The sequence below is a fragment of the Phasianus colchicus genome, chromosome 8 (genome assembly GCF_987193195.1).
Source record: "Phasianus colchicus chromosome 8, bPhaCol1.hap1.1, whole genome shotgun sequence".
NCBI classification, from domain to species: Eukaryota; Metazoa; Chordata; class Aves; order Galliformes; family Phasianidae; genus Phasianus; species Phasianus colchicus.
Window position 1 is genome coordinate 11,372,512 of NC_143443.1, and position 23,892 is coordinate 11,396,403.

The 23,892-nt window shown below is 43.8% G+C and overlaps 1 protein-coding gene across 2 annotated transcripts; it reads left to right on the forward strand.

Annotated features, from left to right (window-relative positions):
* Nucleotides 1-3,464: 3,464 nt before the first annotated feature.
* Nucleotides 3,465-20,433, forward strand: LOC116235018 (hexokinase HKDC1). Of its 2 annotated transcripts, none has more exons than XM_031602897.2 (18): nucleotides 3,465-3,580; nucleotides 6,265-6,427; nucleotides 8,256-8,404; nucleotides 8,496-8,615; nucleotides 9,330-9,425; nucleotides 10,424-10,523; nucleotides 11,160-11,343; nucleotides 11,801-11,956; nucleotides 12,675-12,908; nucleotides 13,497-13,801; nucleotides 14,078-14,226; nucleotides 14,316-14,435; nucleotides 15,682-15,777; nucleotides 15,878-15,977; nucleotides 16,593-16,776; nucleotides 17,036-17,191; nucleotides 17,870-18,103; nucleotides 19,253-20,433. In XM_031602897.2, the coding sequence occupies exons 1-18, from the start codon at nucleotides 3,518-3,520 to the stop codon at nucleotides 19,395-19,397; spliced, it is 2,754 nt and encodes a 917-aa protein (XP_031458757.1). In that variant the 5' UTR covers nucleotides 3,465-3,517; the 3' UTR covers nucleotides 19,398-20,433. The 2 variants fall into 2 exon arrangements, with proteins under 2 accessions (XP_031458757.1, XP_031458758.1); XM_031602898.2 differs by lacking the exon at nucleotides 3,465-3,580 and adding an exon at nucleotides 4,043-4,147.
* The last annotated feature ends 3,459 nt before the right edge of the window (nucleotides 20,434-23,892 follow it).

A 23,892-nucleotide genomic window follows, 5' to 3' on the forward strand; every position in this document is an offset into this window, starting at 1 on the left:
TGTGAATTTTCTGGCTTGAGGATGAGTAATTCTGCTTTGCTTCCCAGATTGATGACAGCCTAAATACAACACAGCTTGCACAGCATGCAACACTTGTGCAGGGATGATTCCCCTCTTCTTTCCCCTGTCCCTATGGATGTGGATTGCAGGAGACTCATGTTGCCTGTGGGTTCTGCTAGACTGTTTTGATGAATGTACCCTTTAATTGTATGTGTAGCTGCATGCTAGCATATATTTTGAGCAAGGAAAGTGTGGCTGGGTCTGGGGGTGTAAGCCAGTCTTGCAATACGGAAGCAAAATGCCTATAAGCATTCTTTTTTGTATTTTGGTGAGATTAGTGCTTGGTTTAACTCGTGGCTTGTATCCATAGTGACTCCATAGTAACTGTTACAAGAGCTCTGAAGTGTATTCAGGCATTTCCAGGCTGACTTTTTACGAAAGTTTTCCTTTCTTCTGAGCTAATGATGTGACTGTCATTGGCTGCTGTTAGTATGGCTGCCAAATGGATCCCACGTGGTAAATCTGGACTGATGTGGTGCAGAGGGATGCATGCTGTGCACCGTGAACATTCCATGTTCAAGCAAGCCCCTGGGGGAGATGGAGTGGCTCTTCTTAGGAGGGGGGCTGTGCTGGAAAGTGTTTTTTCTAAACAGCAGCAGCAACATTGTTCATTTGATTTGGGAATCACATTTGCAGTACTTTGTTTTAAAGTGCTTGGATTTCCAGATTAATTTCAGTCATTCAACTTTCAGATGTTTGGAAATCAATTTCTGTGTGTGTGTACATGTTTAGCTGTTGTACTTTTAATGGGAAACGATGCTAACAGTGCTGTTTGGTAAAGGCAAAAACAAAGCCGCCTTTCTCTTAAGCCAGTGAACTTTTTTCTGTCTGCACTGGCTCTTCTAAATATTGTCTGTCCTTGGGGTGCATTTTCTGGTTGGTTGCCTCAGGTATTCTGCGTTAATTCTGCAGCCTGATGCTTTCTCTGCTGTGAGAGGGAAAGGGGGAAGCTTCAAGCCTCCGTGTGGCAGGCAAGGGGAGCTGATCTGTTCAGGATCGTTTCCCATTTGCTGGCCAGAATATGTACAAAATGGCCATTATGTAGTTGGGAATTCTGCAGTCCTTAGAACACTGAACTGCTGCCTACATGGCAATGAAATAATATCTTGTCTTTCTGTGCACAACAGCTTCTTTGAAGCTAGGATGCACCACGGATGAGCAATTGATTCATGCAATGGATCTGACACATCATGTATTTGACAGTGCTTGCTGCCAGCTCTGTAACATTTAGCTCTTTAAGACCCTTTTTCAGTGGCATCTGTTAGAGAAAAAAAGAAAAGAGAGAATGAGAAATAAATCTACTGTATTACAGTCACAATGAGCTGTGGATCATAGTGGGATGGAGCTTGAAAGGTGATGTTTTCAGTTTTGCTGGCCAGAGGGGTTGTGGCTCTGATGGTGTGGGTAAACAATGAGGAGAGAGACAGTCCCTCTGGGAGTCAGTGTCTGACTTAACGAGCCGGCAGTTATTGGAAGATGAATACAGGAGAAGTGAACCGTGCTTTCTGGCTGGTAGTGTGGCTTTTTTCTTCTTCCTTTTTTCCCTTTCTCTTGAAGATCAAAAGCCTAATTTTAGACCAAGCCTTATTTGTGAACTGTTCAGCCCCTTTGCTTTACTCTTGCTTTTCTTGTTTTAGAATAGTGGAAAATAAACAGAGCTGTTGGGATCTCCTAGTGTCTGGGGCTAATCCCTGATGCAAGTCAGGCAAAAGGAATAAAAAAGGCCTCAACCTTTCCTAGCAGAGCTTTTGTGTAATTTGTCTCAGTGGGGCTGTTCTCTACCTTCCCTCAGCTCTTTAAGTCTTTCCTTGTGATCAGAGACTGAACAACTGCTCTGATGTTCAGCAGAGCTTATCTCCTGATCTGTCTGTTCTTGAAGCTGCCAGAACTGGGTAGAGTCCTCTTCCTGAGACCAGTGCCGGGTAGAGCTGAAGTATTGCGTGTCTGTGAATTTACTCCTCTGTTCATATGGCTCTGTTCAATCATACATATACATATATATTTACAATAGCATGAGGCTGTTGGGTCCTTTTTAGGCTATGACACGTCACGGCCTAAGATCTTTTTCTGCTAATTGGCCACTTCTGCCCTGCTGTGGATCTTTGTAACATTTTTGACTTCACCCAGTACAGAATCACAGAACTGTAGAGATCAGAAGGGACCTCTAGAGACCACTGAGTCCAACCCCTGCTAAAGCAGGTTTCCTACAGCAGGTGAAGCAGTACCTTTCTGTGATCTCTCCTGTTGCTCAGCACGTCCCACCTTTCCAGCTCCCACTTATCCCTTCCCAAGACTGTCGTTCTGATTAATCATCAGAATTTTGGATTATGATATTTTTCTGCAGAATTTTGGCTGTAGGTTATCTGCCAGTGAAGTAAGTGCTCCTGCTGGGCAAAGCAGACTGTAGGAGTAGTTTGGAGTGAGCCTCCTATTGCTCTGTGCCAATGCTTTTCTTTCCCCTTTCCCTGGGTCAATATCTCAGTTCTTTTGGGATCTTTCATTAGTGCATATTATCCAATTTAGTGATAAAACCCTGGAAGCACTTGTGTATTAAGGGTAAACCTGAAGAGTAATAGTTAAAGGTTGTGTCAGATTCAACTCCGATAGCGCAAGGAAGCAGTTTTGCCACAAGCACCGGGTGCTGCCAGTTAAAGGTGCTTGTTGCACTGAGTGCCAAGCCTGATATCTACTCTGTTGGCTGCCAGTAAGTTTATTCTCTCCCCAAGTTTTGCAACGCTGAGGATCTGCATTGGCCTGAAACTTTGCCTTCAGAGGAGGGCTGAAGGGAGGGTAATCGGTGCAAAACCTTTCTGGGCTGGGAATTGCAAAAGAGGTGTTTCAGCTGGGGGTGGGAGGCTGTGTGCCTTCCCTCCTTACTGCGGCTGAAGCTTAATCAAGAAGGGCTGGAGATAAGGGTGCACTGTGTGGGACTAGAGAGGAGTTAATTCATGCAGAAGAGTGCAAGTGGGAGTGCCAAGCAGAGGCAAGAAACCTAACATCCTCTCTCAGCTTTCCAGATTCCCTGCAGGACTTTGCGCTGTGCCTCTGTCAGCCCAGGGGAAGGAAGCGATGTAAGCAGGGCAGGCTGGGTGCGTAGCAACTACATGGCAAAGTGGTTACCATTCCCAAGTGTGGCTGTAACAAAATTGATTTTTCTCCCCTTCAGCTTGGCAGATCTCCAGGTGCCTGCTTGGGCACAATGGAGCGCGTAACTGAGAGGGAGGGACTTTGGGGTGATGTTGGGGGAGATACAAAGAGACAGAAGTTTAATCATTGAACTGATCACGCTGGATGGATTTATTTCTGGACTCAATTTCCCAGGAACTCCACTGTCTCGCCTTGGGGGAAATGCCTCAGCTGAAGTTTCTCTAGCTCCAGTTTAGTGAATAAAGACGCAGCGCTTTGGAATTGCTCAACAGCAGCTGTCACTACTGACACATCCATCTGCCTCGAGAAAATGTTTGCAGTCCACTTGCTAGCTTTCCATTTTGCAAAGCTAAAAGAGGATCAAATAAAAAAGGTAAGTTAGAGCAGTAACTGAGATGCCTGTTTTCAGAACTGTTACTCATGCTCTGCGGGGTCTGCAGTGTGTAATGCAGGCTCGGTTATGGCTTTTTCTACTGCTGCTATGGAGGCAAATGGCACGAGAAGCATTTGGATACAACTGATGACTGTGAAAATAGGTCTGGTTAGAGCTTTTCCCTGCACAATTATAAATTGCAATGGAACAAATGATCTTCAGTAAGGAAAAGTGGTATTTAAACTTTACCTGGCATGGTGTGGTGTAGTCCAGAGGGCAGGAAGGGACCTTTCTTTAAGTTGCTTTGTGAGTAGTGTGGAGGATGTGATTTTTAAATTTGTGTAGGTGCCTGATTCACTTACATGGTAGTAAGGATAGGAAGATCTGCTGGGGGCTTTGGAACAGGTCTTCTGTGATTCAACACACAGTTCCAACTAGTGGTGGTGGAACTAGAAGTGGTAAAGCTAAAAGTGAACCCAATCAGAAGCTGTCAGTACTGGAAGTGAGCTGCCTTTCCCATTTGCTTTCATGCCTGGGCTGCAGTGGGTTGTGGACCACGTGTGACCTGTAAGTTTGAGTTAGAGGCACTCTGGTTTCTAGACATGTCCTCAGAGGTGCTCTGTTTTCCTGGCATCTACACAGAGTGCTTTGTGGCTGTCACCACCCAGCCCTGTCCTCTAGTTTTACAGCCAGCTGGAAGCGGAGAACTCTGCAGGTGCATGGCAGGAGGTAATGCTGCCTCCATGGCAGCACTGGGGTTTCCTCACTGTGCCCGTGCTTACACATGAAGGTTAGATGTCTCTGATGGCCACAGCCCTTTTTGTCCCCATGTGATCAGAAGGGGCCCTTGTGCCCCTGAAAACCAGATCTAAGGTCTCTCATCTGGACAGTGCATTTTTTCCCGATGTTTTTACAAAGAAACAGAGAGGCCTTGTGGAGCACTGCTTGGGTAGAATGGGCTCTTACAAGAAACACCCAGTGTGTGGCTGCGGGAGGGTTTTCCTGAAGTGGGGACAGTGGAGAGGGGGCAGAAACATTTTGTGAAGCTCTTAGAAAAAGAAAATCTTTTTGGTAGGTGCAAACTAGTCTTGCCTGAAGGCAAGAAAGTGTACTGCTGTGCAGAGGTTTCTTAGGAAGGAAGCCCAGTGTAGGCAGTATGGAGCAGAGCTGATTTCTCTCTAATTAGAGAGGAGTGCCTCCCTCCCTATCTGCCCCTAGCTTGTTTGCCTTTTGGTGTCAAGAGCAAGAGCCTCTCTGCCATGGAAACATTGCTGATTCTATGTTGAAGTAAAACGTTTAAAAACAAGGACTGTGCTTGTGCTGGAAGGGAGGTGGTGCAGCAAATTTTGGTGTTCCGTGACCTGGCCATTCCTGCATTTGTAAGCCACTGATATGGTAGTGTGCCCTTGTTCTGGTTGTAAATCATGCTAGAGAGCAGGCAGGCTGCGCCTTATCTGGCTCCTTGGAAAGGATTGTCTCCTTCTATGGCTGTAGGTAAACAGGGCAGAGAACACAATTTCCATGGAGTGCAGAGAGCTTGTATGTGGTGTCTGCAAATACAAACATGGGCATTTTTATTGCTCTTTAGTTTTATTTCCTCAAGGAATTATCTCAGATGGTTTTATGGGCCTGTGTGAGAGTGCATGGCTGCTGCATGCCTCGAGTCATTGCGTTTCCTTCTTTCGGTATGCCCAAGAAAGAAGTGCTAGTGTCTGAGCTGGGATGGTGAATCCTACACAGTGGCGGGGCCTAGGAAAGCCCTAGAGGTAATCCAGTGGTTGTCCAAACTGGGGCTACAGAGAAATATCTAAATAATGGTCTTTTCAAGGCATGGCTGTGTCTTAAGCAATTGCTGCTTCTTGACAATGGCATCTTGTATTTTGTCTTTCTCTTGCTGCTGGGTAAGGCCTGCATTATTTCCAGAGGGCTGACACTCTCAAATGGGTCACTGCTGACCATTCATTTAAAACAGGTCTGTGAATATGTAACCAGGTAATTGGTTTGTGCCTCATTAACATGGGTGGCCAGTCAGTTACAGAATGGGCCAGTTTATCCACAACCTGCCTTCTTTGTTGTCATGGTTTTGTGATTTTTGGTTTTCGGTAGAACCAGCCCGTATACCGTTGACATTTGTTTAAACAGTGCCACTTCTTAGATCCTCTATTTCCCTCTAATTCCACTGGCCTTTATTTTGATTGTGTGTTGTGAATAACGCACTCCTGAGTAGGTTTATTTATTGCACCCAGAATTGTTTTCAGGATGTAATCCTAACATCACAGAGAACAGAGGGCAGAGCTGGGGTGAGAAACAGGCTTTGAGCTCCAGCCTGGCATGCCAGCAAAGTTAATTGTCTGTGGAGTGAAGCAGTAGCTGAATAGATGTTTTCAGACTGTAGCCGACACGCTTGGGCACTGACGGCATTTTCTGGACCTGACTCAGAGGGGTCAGATCCTCACCAGCTTTGCAGTTCTAGTTCATTATGTGAGCAGGAGGAAAAGATGGGTAAGAACAGCCTGTCGGGATGTAGGAGACTTGTGGGCATGTGGGGGGCAGACGTTATTGGCCCATCAGAAAAGATGACTTACTTTCTGTCAGTAAGGCTCATGAAAGCAGCAGCCCTGCAGCCAGCTGCTGAACACTGAGCAGTTGGCGTGCCTTCCAAGTAACACCTTCCCTGCTTGCAGGTTGACAGGTACCTGTACCACATGCGTCTCTCTGATGATGTCTTGCTGGACGTGATGGCTCGCTTCCGGGCCGAGATGGTGAAGGGCCTGGGCAGAGACACCAACCCCACGGCAACAGTCAAAATGCTGCCTTCATTAGTGCGCTCGCTTCCTGATGGCTCGGGTGAGTTCCCTGCTCCCACAGCAGTGCTGGTTTAGGGAACAAGATGTTGCTCATACTCAAGGACAGCGCAGCAAGAGCACGGGGCAGCCGGTGCCCTACTTTACTGCCTTACCTCATGCTCAGCAAGCAGCTGTCTGCTGAGGAGACTTGTGGGTGTTGGCAGGGTTTTTTCCCCACACCAGATGCATTTAGGCCAAGTGCTTGTTGGAGAGAAAGGCTTAGTTACAGATCCTAGCAAGCAGCCTCTTTCGTCTGCAAATGCGGCTGTACCTATTGCAGGCCTTGTAGCAGGAGCTGTGTCTGGACATGGCAAGGGCAGCCTCTACAGCCCAGAGCCTGCAGTGCAGCGTGCTGCAGGAGTGGGGAAGTGAGAATTGCTGGTTCTTGTCATTGTCCAGGTATAGGATCTAAAAGCCAGTTCTGTTTGGAGACATGCACACCCTGGCTCAGCTGGTGCCAGCAGTGCAGACTGACAGATAATTTTCTATCCTAAGCAATATAATTTGGTTGTATTTTTTCCATATAACCGAGCCTTTGAATTTTTGTAAGGCTTAGGTGAGGATGCAGTGCATAACACCTGTTGATGCAGAGGAATGTAAGAAATGCTGCTCTGTACATCATTTCCAAAGGAATTTATTCCTTCTGAAGTTAATCTGCTCACAGTTAAATGAGAAATAATAGCTTATATGGCATAAAGGGAACATTTGGTGGTAGTCCAAAGTTTCAAGGCAGTCCTTTGAAATTAAGGATGTCTAGACATAATTCCTCAGAAAGTGCCTGGCTGGAGTTGAGTGTCCTTCCTCTGACTGCAGCCTTCACCAAAGAAAACTAAATGTTAGCTTAGTCTTTGTTACCTCTGTGGCCATCAGGTCCTACAGTCTCGTATGACACTGATCCTATCTGGAAGTTGCAGGGAGCGCCTAAGGTCAGGAGATTTGGGAAATTACATGTCATGTCAGCATTATTGCAAAACTTTGTGTTCCTCTAGGCCAACGTTGGACAGTAGTCTCTTGGCCTGTGTAGCCTTTCCTGTGTACCAAGGACATACTTTGGTGTCATGCTGGGCTATGTGTTCTCGATACACCCATTTTAGGCATGACATTGATTTTTCTATTTTTGTTCCTTTGCTGAATTCCTTACTGGTCATTATGTTTCCAAAGAAAACTTCCAGCAGGTTCAAACACCTCCAACTTGGCTGGATTATGCTATTTGCAATAGCAGTAAACTTTCAGATTTTTCACTGCCCACAGTATTACTACCTGGAATGACCTGTGTGGAGCATCATTAATGATTTAGGGATTAATGATCTGACTAATGTCATGGTTTACTGAGTAACCCAGTTTGTCTCGTCACCTCTATCATATGTAGCTGTGGTATTACAGGTGTAATTTCCCGCTTCCTTCCCTTTCAGGGTCATGTTTGATAAAATTTAGTCAGGTGCTTGGACCGTGGAACAAAGATCATGCAGGGCTATGACATGCCAGTTGCATTTTCCTTTGACGAAGGGCCTTTTCACATGGGATGGGTAGATAAGTGCTTTATTGTGGCAGTGAGTACGAACTGTCCTTGGGCCCTTCTTTCCACAAAGTTCATCCTTCTCCAGCTTGAAAACGTGCTGCTGAGAAAGGAGCAGAGTGGGCAAAACCAGGCTGCTAGAACATATTAATTAGGGCATTGCAGGATTGCAGCCTTCCTGGTGGTGGCTCTAGACCCAAGGTGCTGTGGTCATGGTGAGGCAGGAGCTCTGAGCTGCCTCCTGGGGGATGCCTGCTGCACTGGGCCATGCTTGCCAGCCATCACCACTGATAGCTGCCCACTTGTGTTGCAGAGAAGGGTGATTTCCTCGCTGTTGACCTGGGTGGCTCCCAGTTTCGTGCCCTCGAGGTGAAGGTGTTTAACGATGGGAAACAGAGCAGCCAACTGGAGAGCAAGTTTTACCCTACACCAAAGGAAGTCATACAGGGCAGTGGAGCAGAGGTAGGCCATGCATGGTCTTTGGTGGTGGTGCCGTGCTCCGGGAAGTGTCTGCTAGTCAAAGCCCGACTCTGTTCTCTCCTTTCTCCCCCAGCTCTTCAGTTATGTTGCTGACTGTCTGTCAGACTTTATGGAGTCCAGAAACCTGAAGCATAAGAAGTTACCTCTTGGCTTTACATTCTCTTTTCCATGCAAACAGACCAAACTGGAAGAGGTAAGGTGCAAAAAAGATATTGGCAAGCCTAGCTTGTTGCAGAATCCTTAGAAGCTATTGCATGGAAGTGTTACCTCGTGGCCCTTTCTGAGGTATTGGCTATCCATAGCACTCTGAAGAAGGCATGGATGAGCCTTTAATTACAGTAATTACCATTCAAGGACTTGTCCCTTATCTCAGGGCAATAGAATCTTAATTATTTAGCTTAATTAATATCTTATTCCATAGTAACCATGTGCTTGTATGAAGTCTGCTGGACTTTAAATCACATATTTTGGGGTTCATCCTTTGTTTTTGATCCCTTCTCATTCAGTACAATTGATAGTAATTAGGAAAGACTTGTAGCAGAGGTGCTTGAAAGGAAGAACTGGTTACAAATATTTTGTAGCCTCTTATTATAATTTTTCTTCCCTTTCTTGGGATCTGTGCTTTGGGTTCCAGTGCCGCAAGTGCTTTGTGCTTTATGCTGTTAGTGTGTTACCAACACCAATAAAGCCGTGCATGCTTTAAATAAAGTACAGGGAGGTGCATTCAGAGGACTGGGACTTCATTTCTATGCCCATTTAGTTGCTGACATGCACCCAGCTGAGGGTGAGATCTTTCGCTATGACTTATTTTTGCCTAAATATTTATGTGTGTAGAGAGATAGTAGTCTTCCCATGGGTTTGCATACCAAGGCTAGAACTTTTGGGTCAATGAAGTTTTACTTTGCAGGGAGTCCTTCTTTCCTGGACGAAACACTTCAAGGCCCGAGGAGTGCAGGGCACAGACGTGGCAAGCTCTCTGCGTAAGGCCCTCCAGAAACATAAGGCAAGTTCTGTATCTGAATCTGAGTGGCTAATCTTCTCTTGGTGTGTGGGTTGTTCAGGGAATTGTTGGATGTTCTCCAAGGGCAGCCAGTAACAAGCAACATGGCTGTACACTGAGTAGATCTGGCTGCAGGCCTCAGAGGGATGGAGTGATTGATGGTAATTTTTGAAGACAGCAGTAAAACTTGATTAAATCTGCCTTTAAACTAGTGTATTCCTTTAAATAGCATGCTGTTTAATATTTTGGGAAGTCTTGTTTTTCATACTCCATGCTATTGATATCATAATCTAAGAAAAATCATATCTTGGCATCTCTGTAGTAAAGAGGAAACTCTTTTGTTTTCTCACATGGCAAAAATACAGTCTTCATTTTGGTTCACTTCTTTCTCTGCATCAGACTTGCTGTAGTTAGTAAGAACAAAAGATTTGAGACTTCCTGGGTGAAGTCTAGACCCCTACTTATGTTGGCATCCATGTTACAGGAATAAGTAATAACTTTGACCATGCTTAATCAGTGTGAAAAGGGAACTGCACAGCTTTGTCGGAAAGGCTTTCTGCATGTGTGTGACATTGCTGCACAGCCTTGAATTGAATAGTTAGATTTATGTCTTCGTTTACTGCCAGTTTTGCCTGGTGTCAGTTTGTCAATCTGTCACTTTGGCAGGATCTGCTCATGGGGTGGGATGTTGTCTGAGCCTGATCAAGCTACTACAACAGCATGTAAGGACAGCCACACCAGTGTCAGTATATCACAGGGCTCAAACCAAAGACGTTGCTCTTCTGGTAAAAAAGGATGAATGACGTAAAAATAAGTCATGCAACCAAAGATCCTGTCTGGCCCATCACTTGAGAATCCTGAGGAATCTTCTGCTTTACAGTGTTGTAGGGATAATGTAGTAAAGGACATGTATCTTTAAATGGAAGAGTTTTCCTAAACTAATCAAGTACAAAGGCTTTGTAAGTTTTTTTTCTGTTAATTGCTCATCTTCCTGCTGTCAGGACATAGACGTCGATGTTTTGGCGATGGTCAATGATACCGTAGGAACCATGATGACCTGTGGATACGATGACCCACGCTGTGAAGTTGGACTCATAATTGGTAACTTTTTCTGCTCGCTATGCATTGTCTTTTTCCTTGTTTGATTAATCCTAATGAATCTTGAGTAGGAGGGAGTGTCCCAGTACCGGAAGGAGCAGGAAGGAAGTGGAAAAGAACAATGGCTGATTTTCAAGCACGGCTGCCTTCTATAAAGCAGCTGTTTTTATGCTGATCACACTGCCATCAAATACCACAGTCCCCATTTTGTCTGGGTTCAGTTGTGACCAGCATACTAAACTTTTCTGCTGACTGCATTGAAAATTACTGTCTGTCTGTCCAGAGAAAGCTGAATTCATCTCACGTCTAGTAGTTAGGATCAGCTAGGCTTTCCATAACCTTTCCACTTCACACAGAGTGATGACTTTTTAAAGGCACATGGAAGTACATTTGAAATAGGGAAAACAATGATTTTAAACGAGTCAAACCTTAGATGAATTTCTCATACTTTCACTCATTGATAAATGATTACTTAGCAAGTATGGGTGGCTTGGTATTAGCATCCTTACCACTGGGTTATATGTTTATATTTTCTTTCAAAGGCGATATATTGATTTATTTGCAAACCTGTGGGCTTAAAACAAAAAGTAAGCCTGAGGCAAATGGCTAATTTAACCACACTGGCTCTAACACAAACAGGGACTGGCACCAACGCATGCTACATGGAGGATATGAGGCACATCGATTTGGTGGAAGGTGATGAAGGGAGAATGTGCATTAATACAGAGTGGGGTGCTTTTGGAGATGATGGTGCTTTGGATGACCTCCGCACAGAGTTTGATCGGGAACTCGATCTGGGATCTCTCAATCCTGGAAAACAATTGTAAGTGACTCCCTGGGTGATTTGCTTTGGCCATCTGAGTTCTCTGAGTGCATTTCTGGCATTTCCCAGAAGTCCCTTTAGAACAGGAATCCAGCTGAGCAAACCCTAACAAATGTGGCCTTGGTCCTGTCCTATTCAAATCTTTCTCTTCAGGGAAGGGTGGGTTTCTGGGAAGGTGGGTGTATCTCTCTGCCTCCCAGGCCAAAGGGTTGCTGCTGCAGTCACTTACGTGTCATTAAAAATAGGCTGTTGCTCTGGTTTTTGAATAGTCTTTTTGATTACTTATTTATCTTGAGATAGAGTTGGGTCCTCAGGAAGGCATCACATCCACAGCTTATCTTCTGGTCCCCAGTGTAGATGCTTAAATGAGATCAACCTGCATAAGAACATTCTTGAAGTTGCAGTGGCTTTGGTGAGCTGGTGGATGCATTGTAATCCTTCTTGCTTCCCATTCCAGGTTTGAGAAGATGATCAGTAGCCTGTATTTGGGAGAACTCGTAAGACTCATTCTCCTTAAAATGACAAAGGAAGGTCTGCTCTTCAATGGAAAAGTGTCAGCAGCTCTGCTTACTAAGGGCAAGATTGAAATGAAACATGTGGCTGCAATGGAAAAGTAAGAGCCTAACCTATGTCCTTTAACAGAGGGGCTGTTAAATTTTCACAAGCAGAGCAATGATAATTAACGTTTCATTATGATCAGGGAGTGCTGGGAGTTGATTGTGAACTGTTCAACTTGATTTTACTTTTGCTTAGGAGAAAAATGGATTCTTCTGTGAGTAGAAGTGATGGAGGATTGAGTTTTAACAAAATATCACAGTAGCAAATGTATTGTTAACCATCACAGAACACAGGTTCTTTAAATAACTTATTTGGAGACCTGAGTAAGTGGGGGGATTTTTCAGCAGTTTTCAGATGTTTAAATATTAGGGCTGTGGAGGAGCAAGGCATGCTCTAGGTCACCTAGTGGATGGCTGCATGGGAAACTGAATCTTGATCTACATTGTTACTTCAGGAATAATTTCCCTTCTACTGAGTGAAGCTGCTGTGCTCTTCTATGAACTAAATATTATATATCCTGTTCCATACCTGGTTCCTCTCTGTATGTCTTGCATAAAACTAAGCTCCAGCCTCTTAAAAGTCTGGTCTCTCTCCCAGATACTTCTGGGAATAGTGTGGAAAAGGCACTACTGATCTATGGAACCAATTATGACACTGCTCAGTAGGTTGTGCCTCGGTCTTCTCTCATTTGTTTGAGCCAACATGCAGATACTGATTTAAGTGCTGCCTTAGTATCTTTGCATTAGGTGATCCTTTCCTTTGTTTTGGATTAGATATAAGGAAGGTCTGAGCAACACAAAAGAGATCCTCACGGAGCTGAACCTGTTTCCCTCTGAAGATGACTGCATCGCCGTTCAGCATGTCTGCACCATCGTGTCCTTCCGCTCAGCCAACCTCTGTGCTGCAGCCCTAGCAGCCATACTGACCCGACTGAGAGAGAATAAAAAACTGCTACGGCTGCGAACCACTGTTGGGATTGATGGAGGACTCTATAAAACCCACCCCCAGTAAGCAGCTAAAGAGGGTTTGATAATTGCTGGATGCGTGTTGATGTTGCAGAGTCTCCACCTGCATATAAGTGTGAAGAGCTTGTTTTGCTGCAGGGTTGGGATGAGATGTGGTGGAATGTAGAGGGTCAGATTGGCCTCATTATTGCAAAGCTGCTTCAAGAGCTTTAGAGATTGGGGTGGGACTGGGGGAGGGAACAACATGACATGGCAGACTGGCATCTGAGTAAGAGCAATTGATTTTCCAACTGATTCCTGAGCATCCAGGACACCTGCTGTTCATTCCTTCTTTTTGTTTTCCCTATGCTTACATTTCTCCTACTCTGATGGCTTATTATCTGCTTTCTGATGGTGGGCTCTCCATTCTTGTCTGGCTTTGGCACTCACACTTGTTTAGAGGTATCTTCACGTTTCCGTAAGCACACAGCTTCTGCAGAACAGCAAGAAATCAGAAGCATTGTGCCTGTCTCCTGGTTTCTGACTCCGTGCTCCTGTGGCAGCGCTTCAGTGCTTGCAGTGTTGAATACATACATGCATTAGAAGCAAATGCAAAGCAAACCTTGCGTGAAATGTTCTTTATTCCTGTAGATATCCTAAACGCCTGCACAAGGTGGTGAGAAGGCTGGTCCCAAATTGTGATGTTCGGTTCCTCCTCTCTCAGAGTGGCAGCTCAAAGGGGGCTGCCATGGTGACAGCAGTGGCATACAGGCTGGCCGCTCAGCGCAAGCAAATCGATGCTGTTCTCGCGCCTTTCCTGCTATCCCTGGAGACCCTCAGAGATGTAAAGAACAAAATGAGGACCGAGCTGGAGTATGGGCTAAAGAGAGAGACACAAGACAGGGCTACAGTGAAGATGTTGCCCACGTATGTCTGTGGGACACCAGATGGAACAGGTAAAGTTATTACCTGGTCACCTGGAGATGGTGCAGGAAAGCTGCTTGTCTGGCAAATGCCACAATTTCTGTTGGCAACCCAATGCTTCCTGCAGTATTACCTGGCTGGTCCATTAGCCCCTGACCTAACATACAGATGGGATAAATGCTATAGGGAGCAGTGTGCTGTCATTGACCCAGGTGAAGTTTCTTGCAAATGTCTGGCAAAGTATGGCATTCTGACTGGAAAACATGCTAAAAGAAGCACCAACATGAAATATTTTTCTTCTCTTACAGAGAATGGAAAATACCTTGCCCTTGATCTTGGTGGGACAAATTTCAGGGTTCTGCTCGTCAAAATTAGAGGTGGAAGAAGGAGATCAGTACGAATGTATAATAAAATATTTGCCATTCCTTTGGAGATCATGCAAGGGACAGGGGAAGAGGTAACTTCTAAAGAACACTCAATTGATCCAACTGAGCCCCAGTGCATGGGAGCAAATGTGAAGTGTACATGCTTTTTCTGCCCTTCCAGCTCTTTGACCATATAGTCCAGTGCATAGCAGACTTCTTGGAGTATATGGGGATTAAAGGCGCCCGCCTACCTCTGGGTTTCACGTTCTCATTCCCATGCAGGCAAGCCAGCATCGACAAGGTAAGGACTGCAAGAAAGAATGAGTCAAATGGCAGCTGGTGTCATTATGGGAGAGGATGGCTTGTTGGTTGGGAGATTACCAGCAAAGACTCTTCTTTTGAATGTTTTCCTCCAGGTGGGACTTGGCAAGGTTTTTAGTGAGCAGAACTGAATTTGCTTGTTCAGAGCTTGGAAGGGTTGGATCTCTCTGACTTTAATTTATCAGTCTGGCACATATGGCTTTATGACAGATCTCATACCTTTATCTTTCTGGATCAGATGTAAGAATAGTAATTACAATTAAAAAATCTAATTCAGAAAGAATTCATTCTTGATTATTTTAGTTCATTTTCTAAAGGGAAGAAAAGAGGTTTTTCTGCCTCCTTCTAGTCAAATATTTACCACACATTGGGAAATGAGAGACTACTACTTTACTGAATGTTTTCATGTCCTGGTGGTTTTCGTAATAGTCCCTAAATCTTGAGATTAGTCTAACCTGCCTCAGTTGTCAGCTCACAGTTGTCATTATAGCAGTAGGAGTTGTCTGTTTGTTGGAAGACCACTCAGTACGCTTTCCAAACCAGCAGCACAAGATTTAGATCTTGGCAAAACATGAAGAAACAATCTCCACAGCAGTAATGGTGATCTGAAATGGAGATTTTTTGTTTTGTTTCGAAGGGCAGTTTTTTCCTCCAGTCGTCTCTTGTTTGTTTGTTTTTCCTGTTTTTGGACAGACAGTGCAGAGTCAGTCACCAAATGAAAGGCTCATTACTTCACAAAACCTGGAAAACTGCTTCTGTTGAGCCAGGTTGTTGTCCAAATAGAAAACAAGCAACACTGCCTGGAGTACTGATGGTCATAACAACTGTTATTCAGTGAATGAGCCTAAAATTAATAGTTGACATTCGTTAATGTTAGTTGTGTGTTTATTTATCACAAACAAATTTTTTTTGGTAGTCTTTCCCCCACAAATGATGCAACTAATTTGTGCACAGAAGGAGGTGAGATGGGGACGTTTTCCAAAAGAGAAAAGAGTGTTAGAAGGCACTGAGTTGATAAACGCCTGTGTAAACCTGAAGTCAATCCTGTCTGTAGTTGAGCCATAAAGATATGTGGATGTGCACTCTGCACTGGGCACTCACTGTAGCCCGGCAAGGGAAATAACAGTATGTAAAAAAGTAGAAAAGATAGTTCAGGATCAAAGAAAAAAGGGTATATGATCTTCTCTCTATCTTCATTTTATGATTTTCTCCCTCTTCTGTTTCAGGGAACGCTTGTGGGATGGACAAAAGGATTCAAGGCAACTGACTGTGAAGGGGAAGATGTTGTTGATATGCTGAGGGAGGCCATCAGAAGGAGAAATGTGAGCTATTCTTTTCTGAGCTTCCTGATGTATTTAATGATTTAATTCCTGATGCCTCTTTCTCCAGAACTCCACTGGTGACTGTGACTGTGTGTTCTAGGAGTTTGACTTGGACATTGTAGCAGTGGTGAATGACACTGTTGGGACAATGATGACTTGTGGATATGAGGATCCGAACTGTGAGATCGGCCTTATTGCAGGTACGGCGATGTTGAAACCACCACTGTAAGCAGCTGCTTGACTTCACACACTTGTTTAGAATTTGTGAAACAATGTCCTTTATTTGAGTTTGATATATGGTGTTACTATTCACTTGGGATTCTTGGCAGATCTGTATGGTATTCAACAGAGCAGACAGCACTGACTGCAGATAAAATCAGCAGTTCAACAAGTTGAGGATCTGATGAAGCCCAGTAAGTGGTGCATGGTGAAAGAGTATGAGAACAGTAAATATAGCGTGGCTCTTTGTTTTGGCAAGTGGTTCATGGTGTATTACAACCAAACTGGCAGCAATGACTGATGAGTGCTTGCCAATGGCTACCAAAGCCATTTCTGACCTATAACAGGGAATCCGTGTTCCTCTGCACTGGGAATATTCTGTGCTGGACCCACTTCATTCAGTAACGTTTCTGTTGTAATCCTGTACAGCACGCACAATTAGGGAAGCATTACTGCTGATGCCTGCTTGTCTAAGACCTGGGGGGATCTTTGAATGGAGAAGAGAGCTTTAAAGATGATCACTGTAATCAGCTTTCTTGTATTTAAGGTGCTACTTCACTCTTCTGACTGAACTCTCGACATTTCTTTTCTCCTAGGAACAGGTAGCAATGTGTGCTACATGGAGGACATGAAGAACATAGAAATAGTCGAAGGGAATGAAGGAAAAATGTGCATTAATACAGAATGGGGAGGATTTGGTGATAATGGCTGCATTGACAACATCAGAACAAAATACGATAAAGAAGTAGATGAAGGCTCGCTAAATGCAGGGAAACAGAGGTAAATGTGATGATTCTGATGCTAAGAACCAGATTGAGTGAGTCTTTGAGACACTGCCTGCTTTATGAAATGAGAATAATGAAAATAAGTTGAAAGGAAACTTCAATACTGATTCATTTGGTGGTTGAAAAACTGCTATTGCTTTGAAGGTTTTACTGCTTTCCTGAGTTTACCATGCTGATCAGATGTGTGTGTACCACTCCTCTTAAATAACCTGCAACCTTTTTAAAAGCACTTTTCTTCTTTAATATTTTAACAGATACGAAAAAATGACCAGTGGAATGTATCTAGGTGAAATAGTGAGGCAAATTTTGATCGACTTGACCAAACAAGGACTGCTGTTCAGAGGACAGATTTCAGAATCACTCAGGAAAAGAGGCATATTTGAAACAAAGTTCCTATCTCAGATTGAGAGGTAAAGTTAATTAATTTACTTGCTATGATTTCTCAGGGGCCAGTAGAAAAATAATCTTCTGTGAAACTGTGGAGCCTTTTCTTCAAGAAATCAATTATGGTTCTCTCCCTTGCCCCAAGCCCTCAGCCTTAACCCAAATGATGAATCATCATTTAATTTCCACACAGCTATCTTGTCTTCAAGTACTTAGCCACTGAACACTATTGCATGTGGAATCTTTCTTTGTAGATCTTCAACACTTAAAAATAATTTATCAAAAGTCAGTGTTATATAAATACTCCCTGAATATGTGCTTACCTACTTATCTGTGCATGACTACAACAGTCCTCAGGGGTGTTTGAAACACTTTGACTACTGATAAAACTTGGAAGGTGTTGTCTTGGACATTAAATCGAGGAACAACACAGTCAAATGACTGATCTGACAGCTTCCTCGTGGCACTGGGAGCTAGGTGAATAGCTGGAAATACAGTTGAACGTAACAAAGAACAGGCCACGAGCAAGTCTGGGATCTGGACTGAAATCTGCTTTAAAGCAATTAGAGGATGTGAGAACTGGAAGCGGTGGTCCCACTTCCTTTGGATAATGACAGAATCTCATCTGAAAGGCTTTAGAATTTTTGTACCTGCCAGAGCTTTTCCATAATACCGCGACGCTGCCTGTGTTTCCCTTTGCGCAGCGACCGGCTCGCCCTCCTCCAAGTTCGACGGATTCTGCAGCAGCTCGGCCTCGACAGCACGTGTGAAGACAGCATCATTGTGAAAGAGGTGTGTGGGGCTGTTTCCAGGAGAGCAGCCCAGCTGTGTGGGGCAGGACTGGCGGCCATTGTAGAGAAGAAGAGAGAAAACCGAGGTGTGGAGCATTTGCAAATTACCGTTGGAGTAGACGGGACTTTGTACAAGCTTCATCCACAGTGAGTACCTTGATGTCCACCCCTTTGCTGTTTGCTCATTTCCACTGTGAACACACACCGAGTTCTACTAGCCTTCTTCTGGAGTAGTCAAAAATGAGAGAGGATAATGATCTAACAAGCTTCCCTGTATCCTGTCATTTCCTTCACCTAAGCAAAGAACTGAAAACTGGAAAGAAAAGTCCAATTACCAGTTGAAGGCTCTTGCTCTGTGGGGTAGTGAGGAAACTTTTCTAGTATTTACTTTTCAGTGTTTCAGGAGATTTCTACAGTATCTGCGTATTCCAGAAGGAAAGCTGTGTTGAAATTTTAGAACTGGGACTGTCTTTTGTGAACAAGGATTTGAAATAGATGTATTAACTTTAGAGTTGTGAGAAGAGGCAACATGGAGTCCTGCATCCAGGTTGTGAGCACCAGCATAAAAAAAGATGTGGACTTTTTAGAGCCATGAAGATGACCAGAGGGCTGGAGCACATTACATGTGAAGGAAGCTAAGGGAGCTAGGCTTGTTCAGACTGGAGAAGAGACAGCTCTGGAGAGACCTCATTGAGATCTTTCAGTACTGAAGGGGGTGTATAGAAAACAAACAAACAAACACAAAAAGGGGATAGCAACCTCTTACACAGATAGATAACAATAGCACAAAGGAGAATGGCTTTAAACTAAAAGACCTGAGATTTAGATTAGATGTTAAGAAGAAATCCTTCAATCAGAGGGCGGTGAGACACTGGCACTGCTGCCCAGAGCTGTGGGTGCCCCATTCCTGGAGGTGCACAGTGCCATGGATGGGGCCCTGGGCAGACTGAGCTGCTGGGGGCAGCCAGCCCATGGCAGGGTTTGGAACTGGATGGGCTTTAAGGTCCCTTATGACCCAAGCCATTGCATGAGAAGTGCTTTCTCCATAATCTTTAAAGGCAAGAGACCTGTCTGATATGTTCCTGAACAAAATTAAAGAAATACAGAAATTAAAATCTGATAGAATATAAGAACTTGTTTCTGTTTTGTATAGAAGGAAAAACAAATGGAAAGGAATGCTCTGGAGAACCAGTAGAAAGTGTTGGTTGAGGTTATGGTTCCTCACCAGTAGATAAATGCAAAGGTCTCAGATCAGAAAAGCACTCCTGGAATATTCTTCTCTCCCTTTTCTTTCAGTTTTTCTAGGATCCTGCAGGAAACTGTGAAGGAACTGGCACCTCGGTGTGATGTTACTTTCATGCTCTCTGAAGATGGGAGTGGGAAGGGAGCTGCTCTCATTACTGCAGTAGCAAAAAGATTCCATAATATTGGACAGAAGTAAAAATAAGAAGTAAATTCATTTCAACACTACCTGGCATGTGCACTAGAGATTTGTTGACAAGTGATTGAAGACAGCTTTGCCAAACACCAGCATACAGGTACCTGTTTTTCAGGGAGCAGCTGGTTATTGAGCAGCCAGAATTGTGGATTTTTGTCCCTTAGACACCTCTTGGGTCTGATGTTTCTTCTCCCCACCATTATGTCTTGAAACATTGCAACGTACTCAATTCTCTACTTCCTGAAGTGCATCTATAACATGTATGGGAGAGTCAGACAAACAAAAAAACCCAATCCGACCAACCAACCAAAAACCCAACAGTGTATTTTTACAATCATTTAATTAAGCTACCGTAGCACAAGCAAACCTATCACAAGTTTTGTAGATTTGGTGTGGTTTTTAGTTTTGACTTAGCCTGTCTCAAGGAATGTTGAGATCTAGTGCTGCACATATCTAGTGGACATGTATGTTTAATGCATCCCAGGTTTTACAATAGATCTGCAAGTAAATAAAATGAATGGGCTTTGGTCAGTGATGCTTCCCCCAGCACCCAGCTACAGTGGTTATGAGTGTACTGTAATGTAGTAGTTCCCTGAAGTATTGGAGTGTGTTTAATGACGCAGTGAAAAAGAAGGGTGATTCCAAAGAATATCTGTTTGTGCCAAAATATCTTAGTGCACTTCAGTGCACGTAGACATAAACAGCACTGAATGATTTTGATTGTGACTACGTTTATTTGATTGTCGGGGAAAAAGAGGATGTAGAAACAGCTACAAGGTCTGCCACGTGTGTGTTAGATCTGTCCAAAGGGTATCATAATGGTTCATCTTTGGGTCATCAAAATAGCTTTGTAGAGAGGAAAAAAGAATCACTTGGATTTCTGAAATTCTCCTATTTGTTTTCCCTCAGTGATCTGTGTGTCTGTTTGAGGGAGGATACCTTCCATTTTGTGGAAGGGACTTTATCTTTGCTTTTCATTGTCTGTTGCCTGCTGCTCTGCTGTCTGCAGTTTGTTGTAAATAAATCCATGGTGCTGTGAGTCTTTGCTTCTCTGTCTAGTGCCTCTTCTGAGCTGTGGGAAGAGCATACAGGTGAGTTGGAACTTTCTTTAAATCTATGTATAGCAGTACTCAGCAGCACTGCAATTATTACAAAAGTGGCTTGCAGACAGGACCTAACTGGAGCCAAATTAACCTCTACACTGATAAAGCACTGTTCAATTTATCATTAGCTTACCCAAAGGCCTGCAAACATCAGGAAAATAACTCATGCTCTTGTGTTACCAAATGTCCTTCCCCTGATGTACACATTTCAGAGTAAACTGAAACAATAATGTGGTGCAGAGAAGCAGCAGGTCTGGAGCTTGCTATTCTGTTCTCAAGTATTGCAGGATCTCCTGAGATCCTCTATTCTTGAGTATTTGCTTCTACTCAGGCAGGCAGCAGAAAGTGGGGCCAAAAAATATACTGTAGGCCTTAGGTGGGTCAAAAGTAACTATTGTGCAGGGGGATAAGCAGCTGAATTTATATAAAAATCTGTAATAAGCTGATGGGTCTAAATTTAGCAATGGCAAATACAAAAAGTGAAGATACCAACCTTTTCTATTTTGTAGGTTTTTTTTTTAGAAGAAACATGTCAGCATCTCTCTGTGTGTGCTGGGGCCACAGGATGGGTAAAGAATAAGAGCTGGAAATAATTTTTATTTTCGGAAGGAATTCCTCACCATACAGAGCTCCCTGTACAGGGCAACTGAGAAGAGATACGTTATGAAGTCACACGTACAGTTTTTCTCCTTCTGTCTAGCAGCTTAGTATTTTAATTTTGTCTTTATTTCTGAGTCCACCAAGTCACAGAAACTGAAGCTTGCTATGTAGGGGGTGCAAAGTTATTTGGAGCTGGCTGTTTTCCTAATGATGAACAGACTAAACTCAGTGGAACTAGGTACAGCAAAAAGCCGTCCTGGCTTGGGGCTGTGTGGAGTCTAGAAATAGCTCTTCTGCGTTGGCTGTTTCTCCCCTGGGCACTCTGAGATCTTGTATTCGTTGTGTACTTCTGGGTCCTTTTGGGGGATTGGATTGTGCTAATCTGCAAAAGTGCGCCCGTGGGTGAAATATGTCCCTCTATAGCTGGAGGGAGGTGACATGGACTTGCCCCAGGATGGCCACGTGAGTATGCTGCAGAGATCTATTGCACTTCTGTTCTAAAGCCTGCTCTGCACAGCTGGAATGCAAATCAGTAGCAACACAAGGTAAACCACTTGCACAGATCCTTGCTTTAGAAATTTAAATCTGTATTGCTTTGGATTTTCTTTTTAGTCTTCTTTGGGAAGTTAAATATTCGCACAGCTTATACCTCAGCTGCAGTAGATTAGGCCCACACAACTTAAAAATATATATATTTTTACATCTACAGGGTTTATTTGTTTATTTTTCTTTCTGTTTAATCCGTGGGTGGCGTGGAATCTGATCACATGAAGTTGAAATGCTGCTTGCAAAGTGCCTGCTGACTTATAGCTCGTGTTGCAGTCCCTAAGGCCCAGGACACGCATGTTCCTCCCTTTCCTGCAGGTTGCTGCAAACTCAGGCAGCTGCCACACGGCTCTGTTAACACGTCTGCTGGGCAGGGAGATGGCATCTGGGCTGGGAGGATGCAGCACTTGTGTCCCCGATTGTGCTGATGTGTGGAAACTCAAGGAGTAACGCAAACTTGCATACTGTCTTCTATGGATTTTAAGCCACCAAACCCTATATCTTTCTCTACGTGTTTTATGTGGTGATTCAGTTAGAAGCCCTGTTTTAAAATAAAGGTGGAAGCCTCCCATTAACTACAAAAGATATTTTGAAAAACACATAGCACAACTGGTTGCATAAAGTTGTTAATTAATGTAAAATAAAATGAGATTCTTCTGGTTTCACATTTTAGATGTGTGTTTCTACTGTTTTCTGGTTTCCTCGTGATATTTCACTCCTGTGGGTTTTGTGGGATTTTGTTCCAGTCCATGTGTTTGGCACTTCTAGAATTTTCTCTTTTCTTTTGTTGCTTCTTGAAGACATGAACATCATTTTTCAGCTCTGAGTCCTGTGTTTGATTTTGGAAAAATGAAAGACCTTTGAACCACAGGTGTGAGCGTGGCAGAAGTATTACTGAGTGGAGGAATAAAGGTTTTTGCCTTCTAGAAACTCCCAGTAGGTTATTGTGGTTACCCTTTCAGCTGCAGTGAAATAATGATCCTTAATACACTGGTTTGCTTGCTAGAGGAGCATTTCAGTGGCTGTAGATTTGGACAGCGCTGATGCTTGACTTGTAATCCAGAGAAAATGCAGTAGCAGCTCGCTGGTGACATGTTCCTCTTGTCAGTGCAAAAGTAAATATGGGATCATGTGTAAAGCCTGATTAGCATAATCTCCATTCTTGGGAAGTCAGTATTATGGGATTAGCAGATTAGCGCAAAGGAGTGAAATGTAGACAATATCAAAATGAAAGTCTTGTTGTAACTTGTTTCTTTGAGTTTGTTGAAGTGAGCTGGCTCTTGTTTGGGGGTCTCAGATACAACATCAGCGTTGTGCTGCATGGAGAAGGGAGGAAGGGAGGTTTGGTGAGTGCTGTCCTGCCAGGTACAATTACACTTAATCATAGCATCTTTGAATCATTAAGATTGGAAAAGACCACTAAGATCATGAGGTCCAACCATCAACCCATCACCACCGTGCCCACTAAGCCATACCTCTCACGATCCTCTGGAAGGAGTCTGCACTGCCTTGAAGTGTCATTGAGGCCCACCTGGAGCATTTCCCAGACTTGTCCATTGGGTAGCTTGTCAAGTGATTCTTAAAAAATAATAAACAATATACAAACCAACCAAAAGCAACCCACAAGCAAACAAAAATACAAAACTTTTCCTGCACTTGGGCGTGAAACCCCTGTTTGTGATGTGCAGAGGCAGGGAAATCAGTGCCTGCTTTGCCCCAGCACTGCCTCCAGTCTGTAGGTGTATAAAAATACCAAATGTTTAATTAATGTTTTCTCCTCTCTTGTTAATCCTAGTACACTGTAGGCACACACTGAAAGTGTGTAACGGTGATGGTCAATGCGTATCTGAGAGAGAAATGCCAGCGTATTTTGATTTTGTCCTGGGAGTGGATGGGCAGAAGGAAGACAGTCTGTTTCACTGCCACCACGTCTTTTCTCCTTTTTGTTGGAAAGGATAAAAGCTGTTTGAAGAAGAAGGGAGGGATGTGAGAGGGGTATGGCACATCAGCAGTCAGAACTTCCCATAGATTTGTAACTGCAGTTTGGAGCAACTTTAAATCACAGTAATGGGGGAAAAAGGTAACAGCAATACAAGATGTGATGTGTAACAAGCAGCAAATTGCAAGGACAAGTAAGGGAGGTAACTAAGACATTTGCCTCAGATTTCTATTGTTTTGTGAGCAAGAAAAAAGAGGAAGGATGAGAGGGCGGTTGTTTACCAGAACCCTTCTCCTTGGGACTCAGAAAT